The 18,813-nt window shown below is 39.2% G+C and overlaps 2 protein-coding genes and 1 long non-coding RNA gene across 27 annotated transcripts in view; 2 read left to right on the top strand and 1 right to left on the bottom strand.

Annotated features, from left to right (window-relative positions):
• Nucleotides 1–1,503: 1,503 nt before the first annotated feature.
• Nucleotides 1,504–12,987, top strand: vwa1 (von Willebrand factor A domain containing 1). Its single transcript, XM_044211238.1, has 6 exons — nt 1,504–1,871; nt 5,310–5,867; nt 8,288–8,620; nt 9,212–9,487; nt 9,807–10,082; nt 11,162–12,987. Exons 1-6 carry the CDS (start codon nt 1,787–1,789, stop codon nt 11,188–11,190), a joined length of 1,557 nt encoding a protein of 518 aa, XP_044067173.1. The 5' UTR covers nt 1,504–1,786; the 3' UTR covers nt 11,191–12,987.
• LOC122883076 lies at nt 11,606–16,001 on the bottom strand. The gene is made up of 2 exons (XR_006379557.1): nt 15,870–16,001; nt 11,606–13,833 (listed from the first exon to the last, which is right to left on the bottom strand). It is a non-coding gene; the product is annotated as an uncharacterized LOC122883076 (long non-coding RNA).
• Nucleotides 15,983–18,813, top strand: part of LOC122883074 (ral GTPase-activating protein subunit beta-like) — a 29,296-nt gene continuing 26,465 nt past the window's right edge. For 20 of the 25 annotated variants that reach the window (XM_044211211.1, XM_044211225.1, XM_044211217.1 and 17 more), the window contains exons 1-3: nt 15,988–16,127; nt 16,501–16,564; nt 17,214–17,434. In XM_044211211.1, the coding sequence (XP_044067146.1) occupies nt 17,258–17,434 (177 nt within the window). In that variant the 5' untranslated portion in view covers nt 15,988–16,127; nt 16,501–16,564; nt 17,214–17,257. Of the gene's footprint in view, nt 16,128–16,164; nt 16,416–16,500; nt 16,565–17,213; nt 17,435–18,813 lie in introns of those variants that run through there. The other 5 variants (XM_044211214.1, XM_044211215.1, XM_044211216.1 and 2 more) reach the window with 5 other exon arrangements.

Genomic DNA, 18,813 nt, shown 5'->3' on the forward strand with positions numbered 1-18,813 from the left:
GTGTTGGTTGGTTTATTGTCAATGTCTCACTGGAACAAAAGAAGTATTTGGACACAATGCGTCACAGGGGAATCCAGATCTTTGAATTATCGCATCCTCTCACATCCATTCATTCCCTCCTACCCCCTTTGTTTCTTTTTTTTGTTTCCGTCTCACACACAAACAAATCAATATACACACCCACACGCACAGTAGGTCCTGTGTGACTCCGTGCAGCCTGTGCTAAATTGTCCACTCACTTCACTTTCTACATGTAAATCTTACTTATTTTAAAAGGCTGAGTGGTTGACCTCAGAAAATAGCCTACATGCAAAGCTGTTGACCTTTTTTCCACTCTAGGACTACGTGCTGTATAATTTCAAAGATGCACTCCATGTGGTTTGAATGCTACAAGTATTTGTGGTCCCTCTTGGTGAACCAGAGGTTCCTTAATCTCTCGGATAGCTGAAATTCTTCAAATTGTCTTCACCACAACAAATATTCAGAAAACAAGTTAATTCTAAAGGTAGCCTAAATATTACTTGCACTGTCTGAAGACTAACTCAAAGTGTACAAAATATATCAAGAGGGCAAATGGGTATTTTAGCAAAAATATATTATAGTTTTACAAATGTATTAATTTATGCTCTTATCCCTCTGTAATTCCCAATAGACTCCGCATTAGGTGATACTTCCCTATGACTAATTTCAAAGACTTGTCTTCAGAAATGTAAAGTGAGTTTTTAATGGGCTCTCCATTTATATCCATGCTAATAAGGTAACGTGAAGACTTAAATCTAATTGTGGCTCAGATCCAAGGTGTTGACGCCTGGATGGTGAACACAGCCCTATTTACTATTCTGAGTTACTGGGGAGTCTGGAGCGAAGGGAGGAGTGGGGTAAACTACACAAGACAGTCAGAGGTGTCAAGCCAGTCAGAAGAAGTCAAAGGAAAGTTAAAGCAACTTTACCTTCAAAATAAAAGCACATTTTTGTCAGCCATGTCAGTGGTGGCTTAATCTGGTTTGTCTGTTGTTCCATTTTCAAGAACACCTCTGCTATATGGGCTACTACACATAGCAGACATCATTCTTAGTAGTGAGTTTGTGATCAAGTCTCTGTGTCAGGGGTTTCTATACACTAAGTTGCAAAGTCGTTGAATATGTTATTAGGGATGCACTGATTATGACATTCTGGGCCGATACCGATGTTTAAAATAACAATTTGGTACGCTATTAATATTTTTACTTACTTTATTTAGGCTACTAAATGTTTTATTCCACCACTAGCTATAAAGCCACGGGTTTAACCAAAATAGCATCTTTCGATAATCACAACTATACATACAGTAAAATCTAACTTGGTCTATCTAAGACAAAGTCCATAAGTGTATTTTGGCAGCCCATATTGACATCGCGTTTTTCTTTTTAAGAAAATAAATTAGCCTGAGCAAATGAGTTTTATTTTGAAAGTTTTGTCCGGAAAGCTTGTACTTACTTCTCGCGTGCTTGATATTCGTGACCTGAACGCAAAGCGAAGCGCGTTTGCATAGACGAGGAGCGTCCAGACTCTGCGCACACGGACTGAAGTTTTGAGTGCAGTTTAAGGTTGATTATGCTCAACGAAGAAGAACGAGGAGACGCAAAATAAGAAAGGCTGGATGTGACTCACAGAAATTATGCTTCTGACTACGATTTACTGATTGGGAGTGCGCTCCTCCGGGCTGTGGTGGATGTATGGTTGACTCAAGAACCCATAACTTTTGTGTTATAATTTTCTTCGTAGAAACTAACTCAGTGCCGTTGTGATGGAGATCCACATGTCGTTAACATGGATGCTGTTGTGTCTGCTCCTGCGGCCGTCGGCTACACAGATCAACACACCTGAAGGAGGTAGGCTCCCTCAGATGGATATGGACATCATTGATCCAATGTAATCCATATTGGATCATGTCATTTTTAGCACTATAGAGGTACATGTGTCAGAAATCGATTTGGAGGCCAGGACCAATATTTACTTTACGATCATATTGCGGCGATCTAAGAACTACCCACAATGACGAAATACCTTCTCAGTCATTACGCTACTTTATCTCCAGTTAATATAAAGTGAGTTTAAATGCATTGGTGGCACATAATATGAGATGCAATGGCTTTGCCATTAGCAACCGATGCTGCTGCAGGAGGTGAGGACTGTGTGGGCTCAGGGTGGATCCGGGTGGGGTTGATATTACACCAGTGTTCGCAGTGAAATGGTGAATTATCAGTTGATAGAAATCCCACAGCCTGTGGCAGTGGTTCCCAAAACGAGGGGCACAGGGACCACCCAGGCGTCCTGTGGAAGGCTTCAGGTGCCATATACAAAAACAAAAACAAAAGAAAAATAGGGTTGAATTCCCAGATTATTGTCTGTTGATGAAACCCTCTTGGCATTACACCAGTGGTTTCCAAGGGAATTACAAAGCAGTCTCCAGATCAACTGAGAAATAGTTAAAATGTATTATTACATTCATTAAAGTAATAATCCAAGAGCAAGAATGACAAGTCTGATCTGCAGTTTTAGTTTTCCACATCTACACTACAATGTAAATTATGTACTAAATTATATGTAGGCCTATGATAAAAAGGGTCACTAAGATATAATAGAAAGGTAAAGTAATCTTTCTTTATCTTACACTGATGTAGAGGTGACTAACACTGAGACACTCCTCAGTGAGTTTATAGGCTGTTTTATAGGCTCTTCTGTTTTTATTACTAAGTCTCTAATTATCATCACTTCTGATCAGTGACTACAGATTGTTTGATTCACTAACACAACAAAACAAATGTTAGCGCAGCACTTCCTTTCCGCCCTGTGGTAAAGCTCATGACCATGAAATGTCTGAGAGGCTAAACTTGTTGGTGGCGACACTGCCGAGTTTTTCAGGGAGGGGATCTTTATGACTGTGTTAATGTAGTAGTGAGTGTGATGCTGTCACATTGCTATTTCCATGACTGTAATAGGGACCTGATGAGACTTAACCAATATAGCTTACAGTAATTGGGTTTTTTATAAGTGCACTAGCTGTTATTACTGTCATCCTTATATAATAAAGAGCTTACCATCCCCATAACCCACACCCTGCAGAAAGAGAAGGAACATGTTGCCATACTACTGGATGGCTGTTAGTCTGATGATTCTTATTCTGTTGTCTGGCTTTGTAAGCTGTTCTGGACATGAAATGCTTAAAGTTGTCTTTTGCGGTCCTCATATTTATGCTACATTTCTGCACATCCAGCCCACAAAACCTATATTGTTCAAGCTTGATTGTGCATGCGTCAGTGTAAGACTCATGATGTACCCATGTGTTCAGCAGGTTGCAAGACCCGATCTGCTCCTGTAGTGTTTTACTGGGGCCACGTGAGGTTTTCCGCTTAATTTTCCACCATCACACCACTCAAGTGCACCAATAAGTCTGATTTATCGTGTGTACGATAGCAGCAGGCTACATTTAAACACATCTTCTCTCTGGATAAACAGTGAAGCGGCTGTCTCCAGATGTCAACATATTTTTAGATAAAGACATAGCTGCACAATGGTAGAGGTAGGGGGCTGTGATACGGAGCAGCCCCCTCGCTCCAAAGTCCAAACAATGTAAGGAACAAGATGTAAGGAATTCTTTAGGCTTATGAAGAGAAAGGCAGCGAGCATGCACGTCTGCATGTGTGTGTACATGTTTGATTTATGTGTGTATACATGCCCTGCTGCCTTCTCAGCTTTCAACACCTCTGAGTCTTATCAACCTAATCTCCCATGTTAAACATTCAAATATTTAAAAAAAGAGGCATCCAAAGAAAATAAGAGTTTCCAAAGGTCTGTATTTACTCTCCATGTTTATATACTACTTTCAAAACTGTTAAATTTATACTTAAAACATAACACAAAAATACAGTAAATTCGACTGCAATTTGCTACATTCTGCTACATCTACAGCTCAAGAGAAATAAAAAAATAAAAATGCATGATCTCCTAAATGGGACATACAACAGGAACGGCTATTTTCATCCCTTGACGACCTCTATGAAAGACTACACTGTAAGGTATCACAATCCATGCAATAAATAAGTGCACTTCTTTTTGTTGTAATGGAATTTTGGTTTATGCTAATTAAATAAATAAATAAAATATACTTCAAAAACATTAGTCATATACTGTATATTGGAATGTAATAATTGTAATGTTAGTGGTTGTTAGTGTTTTTTAGGTCATTGTGTAATGAGTGTCAAAGTGTTGCAGTTGGGAGACAGATGTCATTGTTCTGCTACAAGAGTTGACCCTGAGATGTGTATGAAGTGTTCTGGTTATTGCATTAGTGAATTTTGGATGTGCGGTTGTGCAGAGCTGCATGTCGGTGAAGAGAACTTTGTGAAGAGTTTTGACAAAGTGAGCTCAGTATAGAGAAATGTGTGTTACCAATTGTAAAAAAACAACAACTGTAAATCAGAGTAGAGGTGATCTAAGGTCTTCATCTTTCTATATATCTGTCTCTCACACTTTTATTTATCTTTTCTCCTTAACCTTTGCTCTCAGATTTTAACAGTGGGCGTTTTTTCTTGGATGACTGCACAATCTGAAGATCAACTGCAACTAAATATTGCTTTTAGATTCTGTCTCTATTGCTGCTGCTTCTTTCTTTTTCTCTCTCTGCTCTGTATATGGCCATCCAACATTCCTCTTCGTCTTTCACATGGAACTGCCCCCCCAATAGCCTCACTCCTCTCCTTTTAATGCCTTTTATTTCCCCTTGTCCCACCTCCTTTCTCCACTCCCTTTCCCTCTACGACTAATGCCCAGCAGCTACTGTTTTCCCTCCCTCCTGTCCTTCACTCTTGGCAATCACTTTTAAGTTTGCATCTGTTACGAAATATGGAAAATGGGAGGGGGTGATGATCCACTCTCTGGTTCAGTGCTTAAATGCCTTTTATCCATCGTGCCCTTCTGAAGTTCCTCTGTTTGTTTTCATTTCTTCTTATCATAACTGTAATTACTTGTTTCTTACTTACTTCTGAGTCTTTGCTGCTTTCATGACAATATCCCCAACAAAAGTTGTGTGACTGTGTTGTTTCTAGAAGGTGGACGGAAAAGGGGAGGGAGATTTCAAATGTGTGTGTGTGTATGTGTCAGTGAAGCATGAGAGGGGACCTGTGGAAAAAGTTGTGGGAGTAAAAAGGAATCAGAAGGAATAGAGGGATTTGTATAGTTCCCACATCAGCATCAAAAGGCAACACGTACTGATTTTGACTACTTAATACTAATTAATGACTGTATTGATCTTTATTTTTCCTCCACAGTGCTGAACTGCTGCGAGGGTGATGTCCTCTTCTTACTGGATTCTTCAGGGAGTGTGTCGTCCTACGAGCACTCACGAATGCTCACCTTCTTGTCTGAGCTCCTCCTCCCCTTCTCACTGGGAGAGGACCAGGTGAGGGTAGGACTTCTGCAGGTGGGCACCCGACCACGCCTCGAGTTTGGCTTTGACACCCATAGCACTCAAAGTAGCCTCCAGGCGGCTTTGAGGAGCATCAAACCTCTCAGGGGGGACACCAACACAGTGGAGGCGCTGAGAATGGCAAAGGAGTGGGTGCTGAGACCTGAAGCAGCGAACGGGGCTCGGCCGGGGCTCCCGAGAGTGCTGGTGTGGTTGACGGATGGGGTGAAACCGGGTGATGTGATTGGACCAATGGCCGAGCTGCGGGAGGAGGGGGTGGCTGTGCTGGTGGTCTCCACTGGGCATGGCAACTATCAGGTGTTGAGGAAAGTGGTGACCCCGCCTGTGGAAAACCACCTGTACTTTGTGGACATCGATGATATGAGTATCATCACAGAGGACCTGAGGGATGCCATCATTGGTGAGTATGGTATGGGTTAACTGGTGATTTTTGAGGTTTAAGGTGTCGAGCCTGAGGTGTGTCACCATAATAATTATTGATTTTCTAGTGTTTAATAATAATCAAATAATAAATGATAGATTAATTATCAAAATAAATAATTTTAAAATGGAATGACAAAATAAATGTTTAGATTTTACCTTTTGGTATTCTATTTACTAATGTGTCTGCCAATCAAAGCCCCTGTTACTGCTTTAACAAAATAGAAACTATGTTAAAGCAGGAGACAAATTGTCAGATGGAAATTGATTGTCAGAGACATTAGTAAAATGGAGTATTAAAAAGCAATACTCAAGAGCCTTTTAATTTAAAGAAATATTTCCCACAATGGAAAAAGTAGTGTCCATGGCATGTACACCACTTTCTCCTAAGAATTCCACAATGCAATTCTCTGCATGCGAAAATTAACTTGTGCGACTCTACACCTGTCAGTGATGACGAGATAAAATGACGAGACGATGATTTATAAGTGTCTGAAATCTCAATATATTGCTGACTATAGAGTAAACCTGTGAGTGTCTATTATATAAAGAGTAGTGAATGAGTGAACGCCAGAGTGATTTCAGACAGCTCCTATGTGTAAAGGGAAAGGTGTCATAGCAAATTATCTCCTGACTCTGCAGTTCCCCTCAGCTGTACAGAGCGTTTTAGTGTCTTTCAGCTCATTGATTTGGTTTTACGTTGTGGAACTTAACTCATTTGGTATAATCTTACCACTGTCATCAACCGTGTTTCCAGCTATTTAAAGCAAAAAAACTGATAAACCGACTGTACACTACCTGCCCAGCAGGACAAAGTTTGCAACTATCTGGTGAACGTAGTCAAGCTGCTACAGAGTAAGATAGTTTCCTCAGGTGTTGGTGGAGGCCAAAACAGAGCTAAAAGAGAGTGAATATTTGACTTATAGTATATTTGCCAGGTAAACAGAAACACGATTCCAAATTATTGATAATGATTCGTGACTACTGGATGTGTATATAGGCAACTATATGCTAACACAATAGCTACAACAACTTTTGGCTATAAGGTAAATTCCCCAAGTGGCCAAAAAAATAATTACTGCTGTTTAAATTATGCTTAAACACTGGGAAAGTATATAATTATGCAGATGACACACTCCAGACTCCATATTATATTGGTGATATAATGGTATATATAATGGTGACATAAACTATGATATAGTTTGCATGATGTTATTGTTAACATAACTCCAGATCATCCCATGTCCAGCAGTAATTTCTAGGATTCCACTAATATTGTATCAAAACAATTTCTGGCTAGTTTCATCACAATATACAGTACATGCCTTTGCACAGGTTTTGAAATATCAGGATGTAAGATTTCTGCTGGCACCAAAATATAGTGGATAGAAATAAATAAAATTTCATCCATGTAGCTCAAAGCTTTCAAAAAATACATTTAAATTAAACAGAAACATAGTCCCTATATAAACTGTTGACGGTGATTTCTTATCCAGTAGAGTATTATCCAGAGTAACCAGGACATTTTTTTGGACATTTGGGCAAACTAACCCTTTAAAAACTAAGCTCAAAACAAAGATGCTTAAGCCATGTGTTTTGGTAGCAGAAACACCCTCACTGAAACAGCTACAATCACACTTGTTGCCTGCCACTCATACACAGATGTATTATATGTCTCTGTGCTTCTCCCTAATTCCACACATGCTCCTGAAGACAGTGAGACTAAATGGGAAGCCAGGACACTGAGTGTGTCTGTGTGCGTGTGTAAGAGTTGCTGAGATAGGATGATCTATTAATGGATTAATGATTCAACTTCCCTTTCTGATTAATGATTATATATATATATATATATGCATTCTAACATATATATGCCAGACATGATATATATATATATATATATATATATATATATATATATATATATATGATATATATATATATATATAGACCAGGGAGGTCGCCCACATCTCTGGCCAGATTAAATAACTGCCATAACACTCCAAAGGGACACCTCAGCAATTATAGTACTGCAGCTGCAAAACATGATGCATATTATAAATAAGGCTTGGGTACAACAAGGAGAAATCCATCAGTCCTAGTGCCTAAGGATCCTATCACAGATATCAGTGCCTCTGTGGTATTTGTTATTTTGTTGCAGGGCCTCACTGGGTTGGCTATTTCAAGTTGTCTCATTGCAAGGGTTATGAATGCATCCAGAAATGCAAGTCAGGCTGTCTACGTGGGTGGCTGTCTGAAGCCAAGGCATTTTTAGCACTCTGTCTTGTCCTCTTCCCTGTCACCATCCTTTCTCTGTGTCTTTGCAGAATCCTAACTTGTTAAGATCCTGACAGACCTGTGCGCACACAGAAACTTCATTCATCTTTATCTTGCCTCCAACAGAGATTATCCGAGCGGAGCGAATCCAGGTCCGTGACATCTCCTCCAACTCTGCCGTGCTCCAGTGGCGACCCGTTCTTACCGGTTTGACGGGCTACTACGAGGTCCGCTTTGGTCCGCTTCCAACGGGAGGACCAGGGGGTGATGAAGGAGGTGTAAATGAGACCAGTCCCAGCACCAGTGGTAGTGATTACCAGAGACTAACCCAATCTGCAGATTCCAGCACTGCCAGGCTAACAGGCCTGAAGCCCGATACCACCTATACCGCCAAACTGACCCCGAAGTCCAATGAACAAGCATTTAACGCACTCTCTGTCACCTTCACAACAAAGCCAGGTTGGATGACATCATATTTACACATTGTGTCATAACCCATAACTGTGCTGCTTGCTACAATATCTTTTTGAACTGTTTGACAAACAATTTGAAGATGTCACCTTAGGCTCGTTTTTATGGGCATTATTCACCATTATTTGACATTTTCTAAGGTAATGTTTTATTTTACGGCCGGGTCAAAATTTTCCCCCCCAAAATTCCAATAATCTGGTACTAATTATAGTAAAATAGGAAAAGCTCAATTTAAACAAAAATAAATATTTCTTTATTATTCACCTGTTGGAAACTATTTTCCATATATGTTGAATTGTATGCTTGTCTGTAGACACATTTTCACATGTTCAGCTGACCTGATATGCACTGACTAAAAGACTTGTAATGCTAGTAATTAACTGGAATTAATTAATTGGAAGTGTACCAATTGAGGTCTGTCTCTATCTTCTCTCTGTTCTTGTCATAGTTATTAGTAAATTAATCATAAATTACAGACCCGTAAAATGAAGTGAGAATATTATCAATGATTGCAGCCCTGGTATATTTTCCTCATATTATCTTATACTGACTGTTTTTTCTTGTCTCCCCACACTCCAGAGGTGCTTAGCCCAGCTGTGGTAACGGTGTCTGAGTCAGGGCAAACAAGCGTTCGGGTGAGTTGGGGTCCTCTTCAGCCAGAGATGGTCACAAGTTATTACATCGAGTACTCCGGCCTGCCCAGGGGCAAGCTCCACGCTGTCACAGTGGGTCGAACACAAAATTCCACGCTCCTCAGAGACCTCCAACCAGATACCACTTACTTGGTCACCGTTAGTGCCCAGCACACCTCGGGCAAGGAGAAGGCCATGTCTGTCAAAGTGTGTACTCAGGAAGGTGAGCTACATGAAGAAAATGCAGTCAAACTTGGTGATCAAGGATCCATTTACTGCACACTAATCCTAATCCTACACAGCCTAGTACTCTCTGGGCCTTAAATTTCAGATAATTACTAGCAGTTCCATTCAGGTTTGACTACTCCAAGGGCAGTTCTGAGCAACTAGAGGCGCTTGAGCCAATCAGACACATTTTTCTACTGTACGAGTTCTATTAAAGCATTTCTGTTTTCCTCTAGCTTCTACTTTTTATAGTCCTCTTTGTTCTCTTTCCTTTTGAAATATACTCTGACTAACACCTCTGTGGTCTCCATTTCCAGTGACTCCAGCCCTGGCAGACCTCCAGCTGACCACAGTGGGTAGTAACTCAGTGCAGGTCGACTGGAAGGGGAGTGTAGCCGGTCTGAGGGGCTACTGGCTCACCTGGGAGGGACAGCACAGCTCTGTACCTGGCCAGCGCTCCTCCCTCTATTTGCCGCCCGACTCTCTGTCAACGCGCCTCACACACCTCCCCCCATTAGCTAGAGTGTGTGTGTCACCCATTTACCGGACGGCGCGGGGAGAGGGACTGTGTTGCACGGCACAGTTTCATTCAGGTAACAGGGTCACGGCCATTTCATGTCACGAAGTGAATTTTTAGTTGGGTCGATATTTATAGGAACTGTTTGTGAAATATACTTATTAATTTTCTTTCAGAGAGTTTAGCATTTTCTACACAGGTACAGCCATGATGCAATTAGCCTAGCTTAGCATAAAAACTGGAAGGAGGAAAAATAGCTAGCTTGGCTCTCTCCAAAGTTAAAAAATCCATCTACCAGGACCTCTAAAATGCACTAATTAACATAACGTATCCTGTTTTTTTAATGCAAAGCAAAGACAGCTGCTGGCAGTAGCTTCATATTTAACGTACAAATATATGAGTGGTATCAATCTTCTCATCTAACTCTTGGCAAGAAAGCAAATAAGTGTATTTCCCAAAACCTATTCCTAAAACTTCCTTTTAAAAGGGTCAATTTCCCTAAATTACTAAACCAGGAAAAAGTATTTTCTCACTTACCTCAAGTAGCACAGTATCTATTATGAACTATCCATGCAGATAGTTTTGGTTTTATTGTCCAGGTTTTGAGGTATCCATCTCTTTTTCTGCCTATACCCCAATACAATGGAGGTAAATGGAATTTTGTTTGTGGAGCAACTACAACATCTCTTTTCAGAATCAGTTTCCTGTTTAAAGTGGATAATCCACAGAACTCACCGTCAACAGTTTTTATTGTATCTACTATTTATTGTAGTATCTATTGTGTACTAGTCCCTAAAATGACATTTTAATTTTTCATTGCGGTGAGCCCCACAAATTAAATTCCATTCTACTCTATTGCATTGCTGTGGAGGCAGAAATCAGACCGTTATCTCAAAACCTACGCAAAGAAACCTGTGTGCATGTCTAGATACCACTACAAGTAAGTCAGAAAATGTTTTTGTAACTTGAGTGAACAGGCCCTTTAAAGTGCGATATGTTTATGTTGGATTGAATGAATAGCTCCAGATTAACTCAATTTGTTGTCTGATGGTAGTGTTCATAGATACAAGAAAATTCACAATATAACACTTTGACTTTTGCCCAAATGTTTAAATGTCAATGTCTCATCTGCTGTTTTCTCTCTCTGCTCTTTAGATGCATTAGCATATGGATACCAGTCGTAGCACCCCTGAACTGCAAGTGCACCTTACCAAACATGGAGGGACGATGGCAAGAAGAATGCTGACTTTCACCCATAATTCTTTTCCGTGCCTCTCCCATCTGTGGACATCATCCAGGAGAGATGTGTGGTTTGGTTTGCTGAGCACTCACGTGGAAGACACAGACACTTAAGAGTGGTCTGGGACAATATGGCCACATTTTGACTGCTAACAATCTGCAATACAGAGGACTATTTGTTTTTCCATTTCTATTGTCTATCTGGTTTACACCTAAATGCATAATGCTTCAGTTTAAATATGCAAGCTTAAGATAAAGATATTTCTTAGGTGCGTTTTGCAGATACCCAGCAGGGCATGCTGGGAATGTTGGATGTTTTATGTTGCTTGTTTTGCAGAAAGGCTTTGCACCATATGTGGGCCTCATGCCCAAATCAGTATTTTTTTTCAAATCCTGCTAACACACAGAGAACATCTGATTTACATTTTAAGGAATACTTATGGCTTGTACTTAAATTACTTCTCTTTCAGCACATGCTTGATACGCGTGTGTGCACACTGGACTGCAACAAGGGAACGTTAACATGCGGTCTCTAATAACAGGATCTTCAAGATTGCTTTGAACTTTCCAGAAATTACAAACAGACCAGCCATATGCCCTGAAACTACAGAGATGCTGCATAAGATACAAATGTGTATAACTGAGAGTAGTCTTGTATTGGTCTCTGGACATAGATCCATCATTCATATTTATTAAAATAAGAATAGAATCATGCAAGTGTGAGAATTAATAGCGTCCAGTATTTACAAACATGCTGTTTATATTTTAAGACTAACTTTTTTAAGCCAGCCTTTGCTGGCCCCTACTGAAAGGATCCTTACAGACTTACAGCTGATCTTTTACTGTTATTCTCCCAGAGAAAATGTATTGTTATATTTGTTGATCACTATTGAAATGTAACATGAGCTTGCAATAAAGTCCTATATAATTTTGTTTATACTAATTATAGTTTTTTTTATTATTGTACAATCTAGCATCATGGACTTCTGAAGAATAGCTTTTTTTTTTTTTAAAGAGGAGCTCCACTGATTTTACATGTCAGTTTCAGTTTACCAGTCATGAGGAGTACTACTCAGCCAGTGAAAACAGTTGTATAATGTCTTTGTGGCTCTGCAGGAGCTTTGAAATGATCATTTAGCAGGCAGATAGAGTCATGAATTCAGCATTTTTGGAGTTTGACCCATACTAGGGACTAGAATTCAGGATATCTTGGCCTCTGCTGCTTCGATTTAGACGATTCATTTTAAAATCTGTCTCTTGCAAGTCCCCCAACTTTTTGCAAATGCAAAACTAAATAAATAAAGCACCCCTGTCATGGTTTTGGGGTTTTGTCCTGTTATTTCCTGTTTCATTTTGAAGTGTTCTCTTCGCCTCTGTGTCTTGTTGTTTTACTTCCTGTCTTTGTTTGCTTTTCCCTCCAGTTTTGATTGTTTTCCCCGCCCTAATTAGTAGCACCTGTGTCTCGTTGTCGTCCTTACCTGAGTGTATTTAGTCTGTGTTCTTCCTTTGTTCTGTGTTGGATCATCATTGTACCATTGTCAAGCGTCCTGGCATTTGTTTCCTGTGAGTTCTGATGGAATTATTCTTTGTCTCTCTTGGACGTGTCTGGATTCTGGATTTTGAACTTTGCCTGCTCCATGTCGGATTTGTTTAACCTTGTTGGACTTATTCCCTGTTTTCGACCACTGCCGGCCTGTAACCTGTGTAAGCTTTTCCTTACCAATAAAATGTATTGAACTGCACCTGCTCAGCCTCAGTGTCTGCGTTTGGGACCAATCCCTAGTTTCGCCTGCTACCCTGCTTGACATGTTCGCAACAGAATGACCAACAATGGACCCAGCAGACTTACATACTGATCAACTGGTTAATTTGAATTCGGACCTGTTGTGCTTTTTTTTTTTTTTTTTTTTTTTTTTTTTTTTAAAAAAGGTTTTTTGGAGGAAGGCTACCAGTGATAATTAGGAAGAGACAGTTGTGATTTTTGCTGGCACAGAAGTCTCCTCAAAACCTTTGCTGAGGAACTCCTTACCTGAGTGGGCCATGGACTTCCTCAGCCCCTGGGTTCTAGCTGTCAACCCCAACCCGCCTTCCGGCCTCCAGCCTTACCTCCAGTCTACACCTCAGTCTGTCAGCCTCTAAGTCTCAAGCCTGCACCCCTGCCTGCTAGCCACCAGCCTGCTAATTTTCTGCCTATTATGGGAGTCACCTTTTTTAGGAAGCTTTCCAGGAGGAAGCATGTCTTCCGTCGACAGTGTCTCTCTGCTGCTCGTCCTCTCCACTGCCCAGCGCCTCAGAGCCATCATCAGTCCTGCCTGGTCCTCAGCCGGCAGCCTGGCTGACACCAGTTCCTATTGTGCCACAACAGCCCCCTGAACTTTCTGTGCTGCTGCAGCCGCGTCCTGCCTCTGCTGCCCTGTCGCCAGACTCCAGATAGCTTTGGTTGTCTGGCCTCTGGAGGGGTTTCGCCTTCCTCGCCCACCTGTGTTGCTCTGTACGTCTGGTCGTAACCCGGACCTGCTCTGCTCTCCTGTCCTGCCCTGGGCCATCTGCCTGAAATCTTTTGCTTGGCCCTTGAATCTCCCGCCACCCTGTCGGATGGCACATATTATAAACGACTGTACTCAAGTCGTTCATTCCTTTCCTTGTTTCCTGTCCAATCAGAGCTGGATTCATCACCGGCTCATGTGTTAATGATCCTGTCCATCTCATGTGAGAGTGGTCTAGCTTTGTCAAACTATGCTGATCTAGGTCAAAACTATGACTTATATAATTGATTTTTATCTAGTAAATACACTTGCAGTTAAGCAAGATGTAGATTAGAAGAGGGACATGATAACAGCACAGTAATGTCAGTTTTATAGAGTAGAGATAATGCTTGATACGCAGATACTGGTGCATTTTATTTGTAGGCTATTTTTTTTCTTCTACTTTGAAGGGAGGTTTCTTGGTATTTGTAGATTAGAATATAAATTAGGCTTTTTAAAGCAGACTTCTTTTTTTTTTTTTCCTCCAGATTTTGTACATGGATCAAATACACACTCAATGAAATGACTGGAGTAAACTGACTGTTTTTAATTGGCTACTGAGTGACTGAGAAGGCAACTTTTCTGTATCAAGGATGCCCCCTGCAGATGAATGAAAGCATCTTCAACTGATCAGCTGGTGTATTAACAGTTACCATTTTGATAAACATTAGTAATTAATTTCTTTTCTGGCTAAATCTTGAATTAGCCATTTAGAATATTTTGACACATAATTCCAAAGATATGATCAAATGAATTTTCGTGTGTGTGTGAGATATGGGTGAAAGGTTGTTTCAGTGGGTGGCTGTTGTTCAGGCCGTTGAATATTAATTGTAGGATTGTTGGCTCCTGGTTCCCCCTGTCCACAAGTGTCAAAGTGAAGAAAAGCAGAGTCCCAAATTGCTCCTGATGTATATGGAAAAACATGTACTGTAAACTTTATATTGCATTCGTCATATCATGATGTCACATTATCTGGAAATTGACATGCAACCGAAATATCCTGATTTCAATGTATGTGTTTTTTTTTTTTTTTTTTTTTTTAACTGATGTAGGGCATTTCTTACCTGACCAATCAAATTACTTTATCACATTTATGAAGTTCTGTAAATCAAATATTGTCATAAAGCAGTCTAGTTCATTGACTTGCAGCATTGCCTGCAGTTGCCTCATACAACCAGAGAGATTAAAGGGACAGCAATCTAAATGGTATAGCAAAAGGTATGTTATTGTCTTATGACAATATATGCCATATCACTCAACCCTACAACAATCTTTAACAAACACAGCCTAAAATATATGCATTGTCTCTCAGGCTTGACCACCACCTCTACTCATAATGTTGTGATATTGCACTGCCACTATTTTCCCTCAGCTCAGCATTGGAGCATCAGCAGTTTAGGTTCATATCCTTTTGAGAATTCAAGTTCAGTAAATACAAACATTACATGGTGGAATCACTGAGTCAGCAACTGCATAGCAAGACAATGTTTATATGGTTTTCCTATTCTCTGATCAAACTTTTACCACAATAGTGTACATATTTAACTATAGAATAGAGGCTGATCTGACAGTTAAATCACTAGTTTTCTGTAAGTGTACAAATTGACTAAGGTTAATGATGTTGTTAACAGATTTATTTTAAAGGCCCTTCTAGGGAGGAGCATTGGAAATTAGCAGTAGCTATACTGTAAATGCTGTTACATGCATTGGATAATTGTCATGCACCTTATGTATACTGTATCTGTCCCTATTAAACAAAATGTATTTCATGTTTTAGCTTTTTGGATTTGATAAGTGTCAACATCACCAATTTACATAAGTTATCCAGTGAAGTAAAGTTTGAAGTAACAGGTTGCATGAATGTAAGAACACAAGATTGCAGGCTTTAAGACATTTTGATATTCAGAGGACCTAGGGTCAAGCCTTTAGCAAAATTATTGTACATAACTTATGTGTCACCTAACTTCTGTTTGATTCCTTGTTTTATTTTATTTAGAAAAGCCTCTTAGGCCTAGACACAGCATATTTTTTTTCCCTTTGAATTGTAAAACAAAACAATAGCTACCATGAAGACAAACACTACTGTCTTAATATCTCACTTGAATGGGTGCCAAGAAGGATTTCGAGCGGACGAGAGTGCACCAGGAGCACATGAAGGCAGCATCAGGTCTGATGCAGTTGCTTCACAGTAGGGGGCGTCAATCTACGGATCCTGTTTCCCGTTAGCCCATCAAACTGCAATATCCAAGCCTTGACATTGCGAAGATGGACGCTGTTATGGTCTAGACCAGGAAACATAGAAAGCACAAACTGCGAGTTTCAGAGCTCTGTTATGACAACATTTCCAGTTGGCCCAGGTAAATGGAACCCCCCGGCTTACTTAGCTAGCGAGGAAACGTTAGCGTCTTTGCAAAGTTAGGTATAAGCTAGCTAGGTTAGCTAGCACAAATGACAGTCAGCTCAGCTAATGTCAACGAACGGGCTAGCGCAGCGAACATTAGCTAAGCTAGCTAGCAATGTCGGATGAACTACAACGTAGTTTGAGATAACTGATAAGTTAGCACATAGAACCGCCAGTTTGTCTTAGCGACAGCTACTTGTTTTATCCATAGAGACTGCATTGTAACACAGAAGCCAGCCAGCAGGTAACTTCAGCTAATGTCATCAGCAAGATAAGGAAGACGTTTTGATGTCAATGCTAGCTAACGTTAGCACGCTAATCATTTTCAGAACCGTTTCCTGGTTGTGATTCCTCGGCTTGTTACCGCCCCGAGGTGTAGGATACAAATGGTTGGTATGTTTCATTCCTCGTCTTCGTTAAAGCTTACAGGGCATACAAGCCAGCTAGTATTTAACATATGCTATGTAATGCTTGCCGTGACACGTTGTGTTTTCTCTGGAAGGAGAGAACGTAGCAATAACGTTAGCAACAACATAAAAATATCTGGGCTGTTTGATGGGTCCTGTTCAATTTCAAACTAACGTTATACATCAGTGAACATGACTTCAGACTCTTTACAAGGTTTTATGATACGCTCTTGATTTCGCTATACATGCAGTGCACCAAATGGTAATTGTTTTAATATAATTAAATATTTTTGTCGTTGCTAACGTTATAACGTTACGTTTTAATTCTGCATTTCCCCTCCACCAGAACACACTAGCTACGTAAGATAAGAGTTAACAGTTAAACAAGTCAAAGTTGAAACACTGCTTGATGGACCTTTGATAGTCGTCAAGATCGAATCGATTATCAAAAAGAATCTCGTTCTGTAAGAGGTGTGTATGTTTCTCTGTTAGCAGGGTTACATATTGACAGCTTTGGCAGAATTGTTCTCACAACAGAGGACACAGCTGTTTATGCAAGATACTAGCTAAGTAGCCTATTCACAGTTTTCCCAACTTGCCATATTAAGTGGACTTATGGATTTGTATGTCTGCAGGTGGAGGCAGGAGGTGTGAGTAGAGTGAAGTAGACATCAGCAGCATGTACTCCGAGTGGCGCTCGCTGCAGTTGGTGGTGCAGAGTGACCAGGGCCACCTCAGTGTTCTGCACACCTATCCCACTAGTGTGGGCACAGAGGTGGCAAATGCTGTGGTCAAGCCTCTGGGTACAGCTGTAAGCCCTGTCGCTACAGAGAACATCCTCAAGACGGACAAGGAGGTGAGAAAGAGGTCCACACTGTTGTACCTTAGGCATTGTGTATGCACAATGCAATGTTTGACATATCATTTTAATGCCTTCATAGTCTGCCAAGCTACCAGCTCCATCACCAAAGCTTTGGAGAGCTGGCATAAGATGTATTTTAGACGACACTAGTTACAAGAGATCAGTGTATACCACACTGTTTGTGCTATCGCTATGTTAGGTTCAGTTTTTTAAGTAAAAAATATTAATGTCAAGATATTTTTGCATGTAGTGATGCTACTTAATTAAAAAAGGTAGGCTATCCAAAGGGTTATGCTTAGTAAAAATTCAAGGAATCTAAACTCTTCAATTGAGGTTTATCTACTAATATCAGTTGTGACGACACAGTTATGTGTACATAGTGCTTAGTGTCACTAGGGTGATGGAATTCAAATTATCTTTACTCTGCATGATCATTGTTTGATATGATTTGAGCAGTAATCAACTTAAAGGAACAGCCTTCTACTTAGCTGGTGTTGTCTTAAGTGCCATAAGTAAGCTGGCTCAACTAGATACTATTAAAATATAAGAAGCCAGAATCAAAAATACAGTGGCTGCTGGCTCCTGCCCACAGCATCCAGAGGGCACCTCTATTTTACATACAGATATCTGTCATTACTGTGACAACTAATGTAGGTCAAAGATAAGTGCACTGCTAGGAGACATACAGTGCTATTTGCATCCCCTCACCATTTTTCTTTTTCTTTACATTTTATTGTGTGTTTGAATTGGATAAAATGTAACTTTTTAAGAAAAGTCTAATAATTTATTTTTTTGTGTTATGTATATATATATATATATATATATATATATATATATATATATATATATATATATATATATGTATATATATATATATATATATATATATATATATATATATATATATATATATATATATATATATATATATATATATATATATATATATATATATATATATATATATATATATATATATATATATATATATGTATATATATATATGTATGTATGTATATATGTATGTATATATATGTATATATATATATATATATATATATATATATATATATATGTATGTATATGTATGTATGTATATATATATATATATATATATATATATATGTATGTATATATATATGTATGTATATATATATGTATGTATATATATATGTATGTATGTATATATGTATGTATATATATGTATATATATATGTATATATATATATGTATATATATATATATGTATATATGTATGTATATATATGTGTATATATATATATGTGTGTATATGTGTATATATATATATATATATATATATATATATGTATATGTGTGTATGTATGTATGTATATATATATATATATATATTC

This window comes from Siniperca chuatsi, linkage group LG10 (genome assembly GCF_020085105.1).
Source record: "Siniperca chuatsi isolate FFG_IHB_CAS linkage group LG10, ASM2008510v1, whole genome shotgun sequence".
Classification (NCBI taxonomy): domain Eukaryota; kingdom Metazoa; phylum Chordata; class Actinopteri; order Centrarchiformes; family Sinipercidae; genus Siniperca; species Siniperca chuatsi.